This window comes from Galleria mellonella, unplaced genomic scaffold (genome assembly GCF_026898425.1).
Source record: "Galleria mellonella isolate WM207_F2 unplaced genomic scaffold, CSIRO_AGI_GalMel_v1 utg44, whole genome shotgun sequence".
In the NCBI taxonomy this organism is placed as follows: domain Eukaryota; kingdom Metazoa; phylum Arthropoda; class Insecta; order Lepidoptera; family Pyralidae; genus Galleria; species Galleria mellonella.
This window is the reverse complement of record NW_026442100.1, coordinates 3,459,289-3,474,543: the sequence shown is the minus strand read 5'-3', so window position 1 is coordinate 3,474,543 and position 15,255 is coordinate 3,459,289. Positions and strand designations below refer to the sequence as shown.

General features: G+C 38.1%; 1 protein-coding gene and 1 long non-coding RNA gene across 2 annotated transcripts in view; one reads left to right on the top strand and one right to left on the bottom strand.

The window, feature by feature from the left end:
- Window positions 1-15,255, bottom strand: part of LOC113509792 (rootletin) — a 98,772-nt gene that overhangs the window by 13,088 nt on the left and 70,429 nt on the right. Inside the window, exons 31-38 of the mRNA XM_052898547.1 lie at window positions 14,362-14,456; window positions 12,431-12,659; window positions 11,916-12,060; window positions 10,146-10,390; window positions 9,457-9,665; window positions 8,394-8,564; window positions 7,771-7,905; window positions 6,544-6,651 (exon numbers count right to left, since the gene is read on the bottom strand). Coding sequence (XP_052754507.1) covers window positions 6,544-6,651; window positions 7,771-7,905; window positions 8,394-8,564; window positions 9,457-9,665; window positions 10,146-10,390; window positions 11,916-12,060; window positions 12,431-12,659; window positions 14,362-14,456 — 1,337 coding nt within the window. The remainder of the gene's footprint in view (window positions 1-6,543; window positions 6,652-7,770; window positions 7,906-8,393; window positions 8,565-9,456; window positions 9,666-10,145; window positions 10,391-11,915; window positions 12,061-12,430; window positions 12,660-14,361; window positions 14,457-15,255) is intronic.
- Window positions 9,558-14,903, top strand: LOC128201469 (uncharacterized). Its single transcript, XR_008253250.1, has 2 exons — window positions 9,558-9,686; window positions 14,304-14,903. It is a non-coding gene; the product is annotated as an uncharacterized LOC128201469 (long non-coding RNA).

Here is a 15,255-nt window from a genome sequence, read left to right as displayed (position 1 = left end):
AGAGTGTCTCGAATATCTCGAGTGAAACAAATGCTTCGAGGAAAGCGAGTCAACTTTTTCATACTATTTTGCGTGATAAGTGATTTCTTTATAACTTCTATAATTATTTTGTCTTATAATTTCTGCATCTTTTTAATGCGTAAACACTTATTTTATTTAATAAATAATACGTTAAGATACAATGTATGCGTAAATATATAGAACACTGATAAAAAAAACTAGTCAACTAATTTGACAATCAGCTGACAAAAAGTTGACCCCGGTTTGAGCCCCACATCAGTATTTCTTAAATATCTCCCATGTACAGACATAGTCCAGTTAAAATTGTATTATATCAATAAGATTTAGAACGTATCACCAGGTTAAAAAGCATGTATTTCGTGACAACAAGGACATAGACTGGCCCTACCCTGTATATGTATGTACATACAAGGCGAAATCGTTTGCATCCTCATATGGAGTGTTCTACCGGTGGACATTTTTTCCAACGAATCAGGTATTCCTATTTTATGCTTTTATTCCATTGATCGGTTAAGATTATCATGTTTAATAACAAAGTTTGGAAAAAATGTATTTTCATTTATTTAAATGTGTACTGTGTATAATATATAAATTTTTTTTTATGAGTGAAAATGGCATGGTAACTCCGCCTGCGCTAACGGGATACGCTGGCGGGGCACCAATGAAGGGTGATCGATGAGGATGAAAACAGGCCAGTTAGCCTATCATGATGAATTAATCAGGAATCAATCATGATAGTTTCCAGAGGGAACCGCGAGGAGGTCGACCTGGTTGGATATATTGCTAACAATGGGATTCTTAGTCTCCATTACTAACAATCCCTTTTCCCCCCTGTTTTACAGGTTTACACGTGTGAAGCTGCGTATAGCTAGTACTCAATAAACGTAACATAATTCATTATTAACAACATAACATAACAATGGTAATCCTATAAATATTATGTGAAAATTTATAAAAATGGATGGATGTTTGACTACTGAACAGATTTGAATGAAATTTCGCAAATGGATAAGATACATTCTAACTTAGCACATAGGATACTTTATATACTTACAAGTTGACACGAGTGAAGCTCGGGGAATATGTAGTTAATATATATAAGTTTAAAGATAAAAATAATACACTAACAAATAGATAGATAAATACTTTTAGTGTAGAAAAATGACTAGTTCAAAGATGGGTTTCTCATTAGTGTTCTAAAGAATTTTATCTCATTTCTGATTAATATTGTATGTATGTATGTATGTATGTATATATTTGGATGTATGTGTTTATTTATGTATGTGTATTTAACTGTGCTATCACAGATATTATTTTGTACAGATCTATTTTTTTTTAACGCGCCACCTACCTATTTATGCTTTAATTCCTTCTACCCAAAGGTTGTTTGGAAGAGATTGCTTAGCAATAAGACCGCCTTTTGTACTACACTATACGTATTGAAAATTATTCAACAAATCCTGTTATGTTGGTGCAATAAAGTGTTAAATAAATAAAATAAATATTATATATCTACATGTAACATTAACATAACGTATAGCTAATTACAGAATACTGCGAACGATCTGCGCCGACCTCGTTAAAAAAAATGGGGTCACGTAATAAAAACCAAACATACCTAGCTAGACTTGTAATGACTAGTTCGTATATTGATAGCTTTTATGGGCATCGAGGAGAACGAGGAGGCAGACGAAGCGGCAAAGGCCACTGCAGTACTAGATTCAGCCCCGTTTTATTCCAAATTATCCTCGAATCATATTCGATACTTTAGCAAGGAACAAGGTTATCAACTCTCGAAAGGCCAGACCCGGAAGAATTTTATGTTTAAAAATTTTATCAAGAGGGGGGGGAGTTATTAAAATAAATTCATTAATTAATATTTATCGGTTTTTTACTAGAATAGAAACATTTATTGCCATACAATTACAATATAAAATATAAATAGTAGTAGAATGTGTAGGGATGCTAAACGTCGCTACATATATAACTCCTTGAATGGTCGCAGTCTTGATCAAATGTGGAAATTCTTAAAGTCACTCGGGATTGGTAAGGCTAATGATGAATCCTCTATTTCGTTTAATCTTAATGATATTAATAACCATTTCTGTAAATTACCCACACATCTTGACGATAATGTCAAACTTACTACTTTAGATCAATTATCAAAAATGCCCAGGCCTGAGTGCGAATCCTTCTCTTTCAGCTTGATTACAGAGTGTGATGTTAAGAGGCACCTCCTTACCATTTCTTCCAAAGCGACGGGTGCTGACGGAGTAGGCACACAAATGTTGCACCCTAATATGGATGAACTTGTATCAATTATTACACATATAATAAATTTTTCTCTTGATACATGTTCTTTTCCAGAACTTTGGAAGAAAGCCTACATTATTCCTGTCCCTAAAACATCTAATCCATCTACTCTAACTGATTTTAGACCTATCTCGATTCTACCCGCTTTGTCAAAGTTATTAGAGCAAATAGTTCATAAACAATTGTCCGTTTATCTGTCTAGTAATAATCTGCTAAGTCCTTTGCAATCTGGTTTCCGCCCTGGTCACAGTACAGTCAGTGCTCTTGTCAAAGTCACTGACGACATACGCCGGGCTATGGACAACCACTCCCTCACACTCCTTGTTCTCCTAGACTTTAGCAGTGCCTTTAACTCTGTAGATTATGATATTCTTTTAAATATCCTTTCATCCCTTAACATATCTCCACCTGTAATCAATTGGTTTAACTCTTATCTTCGGGGTCGAATGCAGTGTGTTCGCCATGGTGAGGATACCTCAGAGTGGTGTGCGGTTACTGCAGGAGTCCCTCAAGGCGGCGTATTATCTCCTCTTCTTTTCTCTGCATTTATCAATGCTATAACTCATGTAATTTTTTCTTCCTACCATCTCTACGCAGACGACTTGCAATTATATTTTCATTTTAATCTTTGCGACATATCTGAAGCAATTGATGATATGAATTTTCAGCTGCTTAAAATATCGGAATGGGCTAGATCCTTTGGGCTTCTAGTTAACCCGCGAAAATCCCAAGCTCTCATTATAGGTAGTCATCGTAATTATAAAATGCTTGATCATGATGCTTTGCCTCCTGTTTACTATGAAAATGAGTTAATTGCATATGCTAAGAAAGCAAAAAACCTAGGTGTTATAATTGATTGCAATTTATCCTGGAATGAACACATTAATGGGGTCAGCAAAAAGCTATGTTTTTCATTTCATTCTTTTAAACGATTGCAAAAATTCTTACCATTTAAGACAAGGCTTACTTTGGCACAAGCTCTACTGTTATCTCTTCTTGATTATGCCGACATATCCTACCTTGATGCAACTGAAGAGCTTTTAAACAAATTAGAGAGATTACAGAATTTGTGTATACGTTTCATATATGGTCTGCGTAAATATGATCATGTCTCCGCTTATAGAACAAAATTGAATTGGCTGCCAATTCGAAGGCGTCGAGACTTTCATATAATGTCGTTTTTATATTCCGTTCTATATAACCCTACTTTTCCCTCCTATCTTCGTGAACGTTTTGATTTTCTAGTTCCCCATGACGTGTCCTCCCGTTCGACGAAATCTCTTATCCTCAAACTCCCTTCACACTCATCTACGCGCTATAGTGGATCTTTTACCGTCCATGCTGCTAGATTGTGGAATTCTCTTCCCATATCTATCCGTGAGAGTCAATCCCTAAATATTTTTAAGAGTAGACTTAAAGAGCATCTTCTATCTCTATGAACATATATTTATTTATCTATATGTGTAGGTATATTGTATGTATATGTGTATGTATATGTAGGTTTATGCATAGATGTAGGTATATATTTATGTATATGTATGTGTGTATTTGTACTATATAATATAATCTAATTAATTTAATTTTGGCTATTTAAAAATTGTACACTGCTGTATCCGCTGACATTGATGCTCCTTTCCACTTTGGGTTTGCTGGAAGAAAACTCTATCAGAGTTAAGCTCGCCTTTGTACTTTTGTTTACCTCTGTCATATTTTTATAACTAATGTGTACAATAAAGTATTAAATAAATGACATATACAAAGTGTCCCACACCCGGTAAAAGGAACCGGCTCAGCTGATGCTGTGAGTGTCCCAGCGCAATGTGAACAGCTGCACAGCGCTGGTTTTCAGCCAGCCTTTCAGCCTCTTAACAAAACAACCAAAGTGCAGGGTACCATTGTAAATTACTTCTTACGTCACTACAAAATCATAAAAAAAATTACATGAAAAATCAAAGTTTGTAATTGTAACTCTGCTTTAACTAAGGAACTAAAGAAAAAAAAAACTCATTCGGTTTCTTTTCTTGCTCCATCATGTTGAATACGCGCTCGCATGAAGCATTAGAGACAGGAATGAAAAGAACAAACGTGATCACCTTTTTCAATTTCGAAAGAAGTCAACTCAGCGTAAATCCGCTCGATTTTCTTCAACGAGATGTGGTTGCATCTCACGCAAAAGTCCAATCTCATAGTACGATTTGTCACTAAGTTAATATCTTTAGAAAAACCGGAGAAATAATTGCACTCCGGGAGATCAGGAGGTTAATTATTATTACCAGAGTCTCCCGGGCAATCCGGGAGAGTTGGCAACCTTAGCAAGGAACAGAGTAGTAAGAAGCAAAAACAATTGCATACATATCATTTTTTTTATACCACGTACTTTGCCAGTTGGTAAACAAGCATACAGCCCGTCTGATGGTACACGTTCGATAGTGCTGGCGACCTTATCATTTTATTGTCACTCATTAATCTAAATTGTCGAAGGCAAAATCGACGAATCTTTATCTCTTAATTTGGAGTTAATATAGGTATGAAATGTAATGATTACAAAATTTTACAAACGTAATCTAATCAAAGGTCGTAATGACGTTTATCACGAAAACACGTAACGAGATACCAGCCATCAATAAATACGGTATATACTCGTAGATACGAGATTTTTTTAGATTTTGTAATATATAGTATTATATCGTCATAGTCGTAGAATACTGACGGATCTGACAAATATTACATATTTAGATCCATCAGTATTCTACCACTATGACGATATCAAAATCATAATATTCTGCTAGTGCATAGAGGATTCGTCGTGTGGTCCCCAGGGTTATAAGGGACCACCCCTTTTATTTCTTTTTCTAGTTTACTAACGGCCCAGTACGTGCTTCGCTACGTATAAAGTGAAATAATAAAAAAATAATAATATTAACATCAATATCGCTGATAATTTACTTTAATCGAAGCACGTCCAAAATGAAATGACCGCATGAATGACATAACAACACGCTTGTACTGTCAACACTGAAAAACGTTGCAATTTGAAAGCACAATCCCCATCATAAAAAAAGTTTGAATTTGACACAAGAACCCCTATTAACAAAATGATCCGCCATTTATTGAATTCATTTGTTACAAAAAAAATGTGATAAATGAAGAACCGCTCGACCGATTTTGTGCAAACTTCACATAAACCATCTACTAAATAGTCCGAACAAAGCCTAAACATTTGGTTTGGATAGATAAGCCCGTTCTTTAGTTATAAAATTACAACGAAAAGTGGCATTAATTTATATATATATATATATATATATATATATATATATATATATATATATATATATATATATATATATATATATATATATATATATATATATATATATATATATATATATATATATATATATATATATATATATATATATAGACATAGGAAGCTGAACTGTCGTACAAGATGATACACTATCTTTTAAATTGAACATTCATTTGATGCATTGTATTGTATTGTAAAATCTTTATTGTACATAATTCACACTGAATACATTAAAAGATTTAATATACAATGGCGGACTTATCCCATAAAGGTATATGTACGATATATCTTATGGTCCTTCAAACCGGATAAAAACTGATGTTGCATGTATTACCAACTATATCCCGCGGTGTTCCTTGCTTGGATTAGAATAAAAAATAGCATAAAAGACGATCACTGTTTTCTAAATGTAATGTTTTTTAACTTGAATATTTTCTAATTTATCATATTAATAACATAATAGAATATAATAAATTATGCCAATATTAAAATAATACAGTATACATTGAATGGATCGCTGACATAGACGATGGATTAAGCAACTCGTTTTCAGCTATCATTTAAAAAATAAAGTGTATCAAAAAGCAATGTGAAATGACAGCATTAGAGGTATAAATGGGTCCATCGATATAGCTCAGTCCTTTTTTCTTTATAGTAAGAATAATATAATTTCTATCATATAAGTTATTAGTATTTAAGCGCGACTTCATCCGTGCGATCGAGATATAATCACTGATCGGGATAAAAAATAGCATATATACTTCACCATCGCATATGGTATGTATATACCAAACTTCATAATGATTGGTTAAGACGTTAAGGCGCTAAGAAGTAAGCAACAAACTCACTTTTACATTTATAATATTAGTACAGACTTAGTGATTATATTAATTAATATTTACTTATTTGGAGGAGTCGTAGCTGTCGTTCAGCGGCGGCAGACTGTGCGTCAGCGTGCTGTCCAGTTTCCTTGCTTCGTGCTCTAAAGTGTACGAGTCCAGTGCCGGGTCCTGAACAGAAATAAAAGTTTGTAAAGAAAGGACACGTTACACTTGTGTAGCTGTGTAGTATATAATTGTTTATTTAAAACATTTACGTATATATGAAATGAGTAATTGAAATATTCAAGAAATCGTTAAAACGTCTATGTATTTCAAAAAATTACAATATAAAATTTTCCTGCGCACGTAACCTTGCATGTGCCCTGTTAACCACTATTTATTTTTCTAAAAATTTCAAAATCTTTGTTTGTTACACGATATATATGCGACTATATGTCTATAGGTGACGGTTACCACTTTCCATCAGGTGGGCCGTCAGCTTGTTTGCCATTCTTGCTAAGTTGTATAAAAAATGTTTAAGTATGATATAATTAGTATAAGTATACATATCACGACAAACATTAAGATTTCCATTTTATAGGTATGTAACTGCATAATATATGGTTGCTACAAGGATCGTGAAGTGTGGAGCAAATTGCGACGACCTACCAATCAGCAGCTACATTCACGTCATTCGTCATATTTTACTGGATTATATGTACCGTCACCTCTTCTTTACATGTATACAAAATATATTGTAAATCCAGTAAACTTGGAAATCTGTAAAGGCAAGCCAACACACACATGCCCAAATAGTAACGATATGTATAATTTATTTAACGTCCCTAACTTTAGAGTTTTATCGTCTTTCATTCATGAACTTCAGTGTCTCAAAAGTTGACTGTAATAACTATGAGATCCTTCTGTTATTTTATGTGGAATAAGAATAAGAATATCTTTATTTCCTTGAACAAAATTAGTCTATGGTACAATATAGCTATGACAGCACACTAGGCAAAGCCTGTCTCGTGGAAGTCAAAGCAAGTAATTTTACAGTTATGGTGCGGCGAACAGGGTTAATCTAATTATATGTTTCATGTGAGTTTGGGTACACGTAGGTGCATGGTTTGTGTGGGCATGTGCGTGTGCGCGTGCGAGTACGCGAGTGTATGTGTGCATGCGTGCGTGCGTGCGTGCGTGCTTGCGTCTGTGCGTGTGTGTGTGTGTGTATAAGCATGTGCATATGTATATAGATGAAGGTAATGAATATACAGTTCCGTGCCATACATTAAAGCACTAGCACCATACCTGCGAGACGGTCCGCAGCGAGTCCCCGAGCGCGGCCCGCAGGCGCTGCACGTCGCGCGCGGCGCGGCCGCTGCGGGACACGTACGCCTGCCGCCGCCGGACCTCCGCCGCCAGCTGCGCGCGCAGCTGCGCCGCCTGCGGCAACAAACGCACTATGGATTAATCTTTTGATGCAGCTCACATTGGCAAATGAGTTAACGACCCGCCTAAAGTAAAGCTATAACCGTCATCTGTAAACGTGGATGTATTATTATATCATTTCACTGGTGAACATAGGCCTTCCCCGTAAGGGGAGTTTTGCCAATAGCTGCCACGCATGGAAGGCGGGTTGTGGGGTAACTAGGCTTTTGGAGATTTTTTCTTATACCACAAAGTTGGCAAACTAGTATACGACTGTATGCTCGTTGCCATTTGTAAAAAGAAGAAGACAACGAGCAGTGACCGTTTACCATCAGTTACGTCTGATGGTAAACGGTCACTGTAGCCTATGGACGCCTGCAACATCAGGGGTGTCACGTGCGCGTTGCCGACCCTGAAGTTGAATAAATTTCAATCCAAACCGAAACATACCACAATTGCATCACAGTAAGTACAAAAATACACGTGCATGAATCCATAGTTACCTGGTTCTCAAGTCGTAGAATCTGTTGTCGATGGTTCGCTTCTCTAGTCTCCAGCAGGCGCTCGGCCTGCAGCGCCGCCTGGCGGTAACGCTCCACATCACTGCGCCGACTGGGCGAGCACGTAGAGAGGTCGCTCAAGTATCTATTGCGGGCTAGCGCTAACTCCGACTCCTAAATACAAACATGTACATTGTAATGCACTAAGTTTACCCAAGTTTTTTTATGCAACTTAGAATGGTAAACAAGCTGACGGTCCACCTGATAGAAAGTGATCGCCTAAAGACATGAGGAGTACCATGGACATAACAGAGTATACTATTTCGCTCACGATACCCCCTATGTGTTGCCATTCCTGAGGACTCAGGTGTTATTCTCTGTACCCTGTAAATTCACTGTCATATCCCACCTTTCAAACCGAAACGCAGCCATGCAAACACAACTGCTTCACGGTAAACACACGAATGAGATAGAGGTGCCCAAGCAAACGACTTTTGTATAAAGTTTTCCTCTTTTTTAAATAACAGTAGAACAGATTCTGAGATACCATTAAATCTTAAAATTGATCTCTAATAGGATGAATGAATAGGCTTGGTGTCTAAGAAACAGGTCACGGCTTAGTTTCGACTCCAGATTTAAATACTTATATTTTTGTATAAAAGTAAACAATCTGTATACATACTGTAATTTGTGGAGGTGAAATAAACTCATTATTATTATATTAAAAATTTAATTTGATATCACAGTAAAATCTTTTTTATTAAGACTAAAACGAACTAATTTTCCAATAGATTTAAGTGAAAAATATTATAAATTTAGTCTATGATTTACCGAAAAATAATAATGACGCAAAATTGTCAATTTAAAAAAATTTCCTGACCACGATCGACTTGTAGATGACGCCATATAGTGTCAAGTCCGCCATTTACACTAAGTGTTAAGATGTTTAAATGTGTGACGTAGGATGTGTGACAGTGACAGATATAGAACGAAAGAGTAAATCATGGAGACAAGTTGTGTGCTAGCGGGATACTTACATTTATTTAAAATCGAAAATACATGCTACCTTGTCAGCGAGCTCCTTCTCCAGCCTCCTGATCTTCATCCGCAGTTCTCTATTCTCGAGTTCCAAGAGGCTAACGTCGGTATATCCCTTGTCCTTCACAGCGGAGTCTTTATAACAGGTGCACACATGAGAGGCCCCACGGATGGAGTCCTTGTAGCAACTACACACGTGAGAGGGGCCCCGGATGGAGTCCTTTGTTGAATCTGGACCTGCAACATTATAAGTCACTGGTGAGTAATACTTATATATTATAATGTTAATTATATATATATGGTATCCTATTTTTACATAGTGCATTCTACAATTTACATTTTAGTATAAAAAAAATGCGTTCATGATTTAATACAGTAAGAAGCAATTTGTCAGTATTTTTCATTTATTTATTAATTATTCATTAATTACAATATTATAACAATAAAACCACTATATCCTCTCAGATGAAAAAAAAAGGATTTTGCAAATCGATTTATTATTGACGCAGTTATAAGGTAACAAACAAAAAAGAAAAATACAACAGAACTGAGAACTTTCTTCGTTTTAAAAATTGCTTGAAAAAAAAAAACAAAAACACACGAGGCGCGAGGTCCTTTACCCACGTGACCCACGCGGCCTATGGATTTCTAACCAATCCTGCAGAAAACTATGTACATATTTTTACAAAATATATACAAAAACTGACTTTGACTCACCAGAATCTAAATCAGAGTAGAACACAGTCTTCTCGGTCCTGTCGTGACTCTTGCTGCGCAAAGCCGAGGGTCTGACCATTCGTCTCTCGGCCTCCAGCTTTCTAACAGTGTCGGCGAGCGCATCGCACTTCGCCTTCAGTTCGGAGCGTTCACGCTGCAGGTTGTGCAGTTCACGTTCTAGTTCGCTGTCGCAGCTCTCTTTGCCATCCCAGGTTGTCATGCGCAGTTGGGATTCGAGGCCTGATCTGTTATAAAATAATATTTTAAATATAAACCTGCAATCTAATGTCAGATCCAGGGGCGGAGGAAGGATTTGTTACGTCCACCTCTATGTGTTCGCCCCTGGAAACCATCGTGCTAAATTCCTGGCGTATTCATCACGATGGGCTAACTGACCTGCCTTTTCATCTAACCTGTCATCTCTCACTGGTGCCCCACCAGCATATACCGTTAGCGTAGTCCCTCCATTGTCATCCATTAAAAAAAATATCAGATCCTACATATTTATTTCACAATTATTTGGGTATTTTTCACAACAAATTAAATTCTACAAAAAAATAATGCCTCATATTTCAATTCTAATAAGAAATGTTGATAACCGACGTCTATTCCTTAAAGTTGGCACATATCGAGAATGTTTTTAATTACTTATGCAATTTTTTTTTATTATACAACTTAGAATGGCAAACAAGCTGACGGCCCACCTGATGTAAAGTGGTAACCGTCGCCTATAGACATGAGCAGTACCATGGACATAACTGAGTATACTGTTTCGCCCATGATACCCCCCCATGCGTTGCCATTCCTGAGGACTCAGGTGTTATTCCTCTGTGCTCTGTAAATTCATTGCCATATCCCACCCTTCAAACCGAAACACAGCCATGCAAACACAACTGCTTCACGGTTGAAACACGAATGGGACAAAGGTACCCAAGCAATCAACTTTTGTACAAAGTCTCCCACTGGTGAAATTCTCTTATTAATATTTCTCGTTTGAAACAGATTTAAACCAATGTTTGTTTAACTAATAATAAAGCATAAAATGTACCATTTCTTCCTTCCCCGTAACTAGTGTAAGAGGCGATTAAGGGAACCTAATAGTCGAGGAATGGGCAACAGCGCTCCTCTTAAAAGCATCAGCAAAACCTAACTGCGGTTACCAACCCGCCAACCTGCCAGGGGGGAAAGGGATTGTTAGTGATAGAGACTGATAATCCCATTGCTATCAATATACCCTATCAGGTCGATCTCCACGCGGTTCCCCCTGGAAACTATCATGGTTAATTCCTGATGAATTCATCATGATGGGCTGACTGACATGTTTTCATTCTCATTTATCACCCTTCACTGGTGCTCCACCGGCGTATCCCATTAGCGCGGGCGGGATTGTCATACCATTTTCATCCAAAAAAAAAAAACCCGCCTGCTGGTTTTGCCAGTATTTGCTACACTTGTAGCAAATACTGGCAAAACCCCTTAAGGAGAAGTCCTATAATCAGCAGCGGACTTTTACCAGCTGGTATGATAATGATTACAAACAGAATTACAAGGTTTGCAACTAAAACTGTCAAATAGTATGCTCAGTGGTAAAAGTGTCAGTGAAAACAAACTCTGAAGGAGAATTGTCAGCAAGTAAATTACAAAATTGAACCGTTAATCGTCAAGGTCGTAACGTTGACCCCTCTCGAGATCATCCCTCTCGTTCCCGCACGTGGGAAACTACTCTACTACTACTACTAAGTGTGAGAGAGGGAGGGAGGTGCGACCGACCTCTGCACCTCGATGTTGGCTAGCTGCGCGGTGAGGCGGTGCACCTGGTCGTCGAGGGTGGCGTTGACCCGCTTCAGTTCACCAAGTGCACCCTTCGCGCTCTCTAACTTCTCGCTCAACACGCGTCTGTCGTTCTCGCATGTAGCTGAAACAGATGTAAAGATCAATTAACATTTTTTTTAATGAGTGATAATAAAATGGGTTACCATTACATTATCACTCAATATTCGAAATTGTACTCTCTGTACTGTGATTGTACTGTGATTGGATGGAGAAGGGATTGTTAGTAATGGGGATTAGTAACCCCATTGCTAGCAATATACCCTCCTGTCAGGTCGACCTCTTCGTGGTTCCCCCTGGAAACCATCGTGATTGATTTATCGTTAGATTCGTCATGGTGGGCTAACTGACCTGCTTCATCCACATCTATCATCCCTCACTGGTGCCCCACCAGCGTATACCGATAGCGTAGGTGGGGTTACCATACCATTATCATACATTAAAAAAAAACTAACCAATACTCTTCTGTATCTGCCTGAGCTTGTCGAGCGCGGTGTGCTCGTTGGTCTTGGCCTCGGCGAGCTGCCGCGTGGCGCGGCCAAGCTCGGCCCGTAGTTCGCTTTCCGCGCCGGCCGCCTTCTGCAGCGCCGCCGACAGCTGTTCCACGGTTCCCTTGAGCGACGTACACCTGTCCTCCAGCGACGCCACCGTGCGAGCGTACCCGTCGCATCGCTCTTGTAATTTCTGTACAAATTGTGTTTATTGGTTTAGTTTCAGGTTATATAGATGCGAGTATCTCCATATGAATGCTTCTAGAAAAACGGCTCTACTTTTTCATAGAATTTTGCGTGATAAATAGTTACGAGTGATTCTGTATTTATTTTGTCTTATAAATTTTGCACCATTTTAATGTATATGAAAAAATACATTTTTTTTTTAATTAAATAATTAAATATAGATACGTCAAATATACTTATATTGTGTGCGTAAGTATATGGAACGTATATAAAAGTATATAGTTTAGTTTACTAAATCAATCTAGCACTGAAAGTTTTATGTCTTTATCTGAATTAGTAAAAATATTACTTTTATAAAGTAGTTTGCTTGGGTAGCTCTATCGCATAAGGGGTATCATGAGCGAAACAGTATACTGTGTTATGTGCATGGTACTGCTCATGTCTATAGGCAACGGTTACCACTTTCCATTAGATGAGCCGTCAGCTTGTTTGCCATTCTAAGTTGTATAAAAAAAAATCGCATTCGTGTTTCTGCCGTGAAGTAATTGTGTTTGCATGGCTGTGTTTTGGTTTGAAGGATAGGATACGGGATATGGGAATGTTCAAGTAGGGCATAGCATAAAAAAGATTGGGAAATACTGATCTATGTGGTGAAAGTGTATGTCATCATCTTCCTACCCTTATCCCAATTATTATTTGGGGTCGGCGTAATATGTTTTCCTCTTCCATTCTTTTCTATACGCAGTCAATTCCGCATTCACTCCCATACCGGCCATATCGTCTTTCACACAGTCCATCCACGTCTTTTTAGGTCTTCCTCTGCTCTTATAGCCATCTACATTCATTGTTAATACTTTTTAAAAAATATGCTCATTCCTGCACATCACGTGCCCATACCAATACAGACGATTACTTCTTAACTTTTCTATCACTGGCGCTACTTTCATACTTCCTCTGACATAATCATTCTTAACTTTGTCTATTCTTGTCACTCCGCACATCCGTGGTGAAAGTGTATGTACTAATGTATATTGTTCGCGTATGTAGCGGATTGTTAGTAATACTGATTTCCAGTTCCATTACTAGCAATATACACTGTCAGGTCAACCTCCACGTGGTCCCCCCTGGAAATCATTGTGATAAATCCCAGACGTATGTATTCATCGTGATGGGCTAACTGACCTGCCTTTTCATTCTCACCTAATATTTCTAACTGGGGGAAAGGGATTGCTAGTAATCAGTTCTAACAGCCCATTGCTAACAATACGCTCTATCAGGTCGACCTTCATACAGTTCCTCCAGGAAACTATTGTGATTAATCCTTTATGAATTCTTCACGATGGGCTAACTAACCTGCCTTCATATTCACCTATCATCTATCACTCACCAGCCCCGCCAGCGTATACCGAAAACGCAAGTCGACCTGATAGGGTATAATGATAGCAATCTCCCCATTACTAACAATCCTTTCCCTCTAGTTAGAAATATTAGGTGAGAATGAAAAAGCAGGCCAGTTAGCCCATCATGATGAATTCATCAGGAATTAACCATGATAGTTTCCAGAGAGAACGTCGAGAAGGTCGACTTGGTTGGGTATATTGCTAGCAATGGGATTCTCAGTGTCCATCAGTAACGATCCCTTTCCCCCCAGTAGCGGCGGCGAACGTGGCGTGCATGCGAGGCGCGGGAGGCGTGCAGTGTGGAGGTACCTTGGCGGCGAGGTCGCGGTCGCGCGCGGCGGCGGCGGCGCGCTGCACGTCGCCCTCCAGCTGCGCGCGCCGCACGTCCAGGCGCGCCGCGCGGCCTGCGCACGCGCACCGCCACCACCGCGTGCAACACACATTTATTACTGTCCCACCGAACTTTCCGTTTCAGCGTTGTACATAATTAATGAACGTATAAAAATAAACAATGCTTTACGTGAATGAAGTCCCATGTTCTATTCCCAGTGGGGCCAATTTATAAAGAGAACTGAAATTTAGAAATTCTAGTATCCTAGCTTGAAGAATAAGCAATTGATGATACCAACTTCCCGATTTTGGATCCGATTTTGAACATTCTTTATTCTTTATCGTACACAAACATAATGATAAAAACATTTAATTTTAAGGGTACTGTACGCCTTTGTACAGTTTATCTCTAGTAAACAATTTCTACCAGCAAACTTTTTCATGTGAAATACGTTTTATTTAAATATAAAAATAGACAGACCAACATTTTGTGTACATTGTAATAAAAACATTTTAAACTATTAGAATAAACTTATTTTTAACATAAATACATATTAATTAAACAAAATGTATAAATATATAACTATTACATAAATCCTCACCAGAGGGAGACTTTGTACAAAAGTCGTTTGCTTGGGTACCTCTGTCCCATTCGTGATTCAACCGTGAAGCAGTTGTGTTTGCATGGCTGTGTTTCGGTTTGAAGGGTGGGATATAGCGTGAATTTACAGGGTACAGAGGAATAACACCTGAGTCCTCAGGAATGACAACGCCTGGGGGGTATCATGGGCGAAACAGTATACTCTGTTATGTCCATGGTACTGCTCATGTCTATAGGCGATGATTACCACTTTCCATCAGTTGGGCCATCAG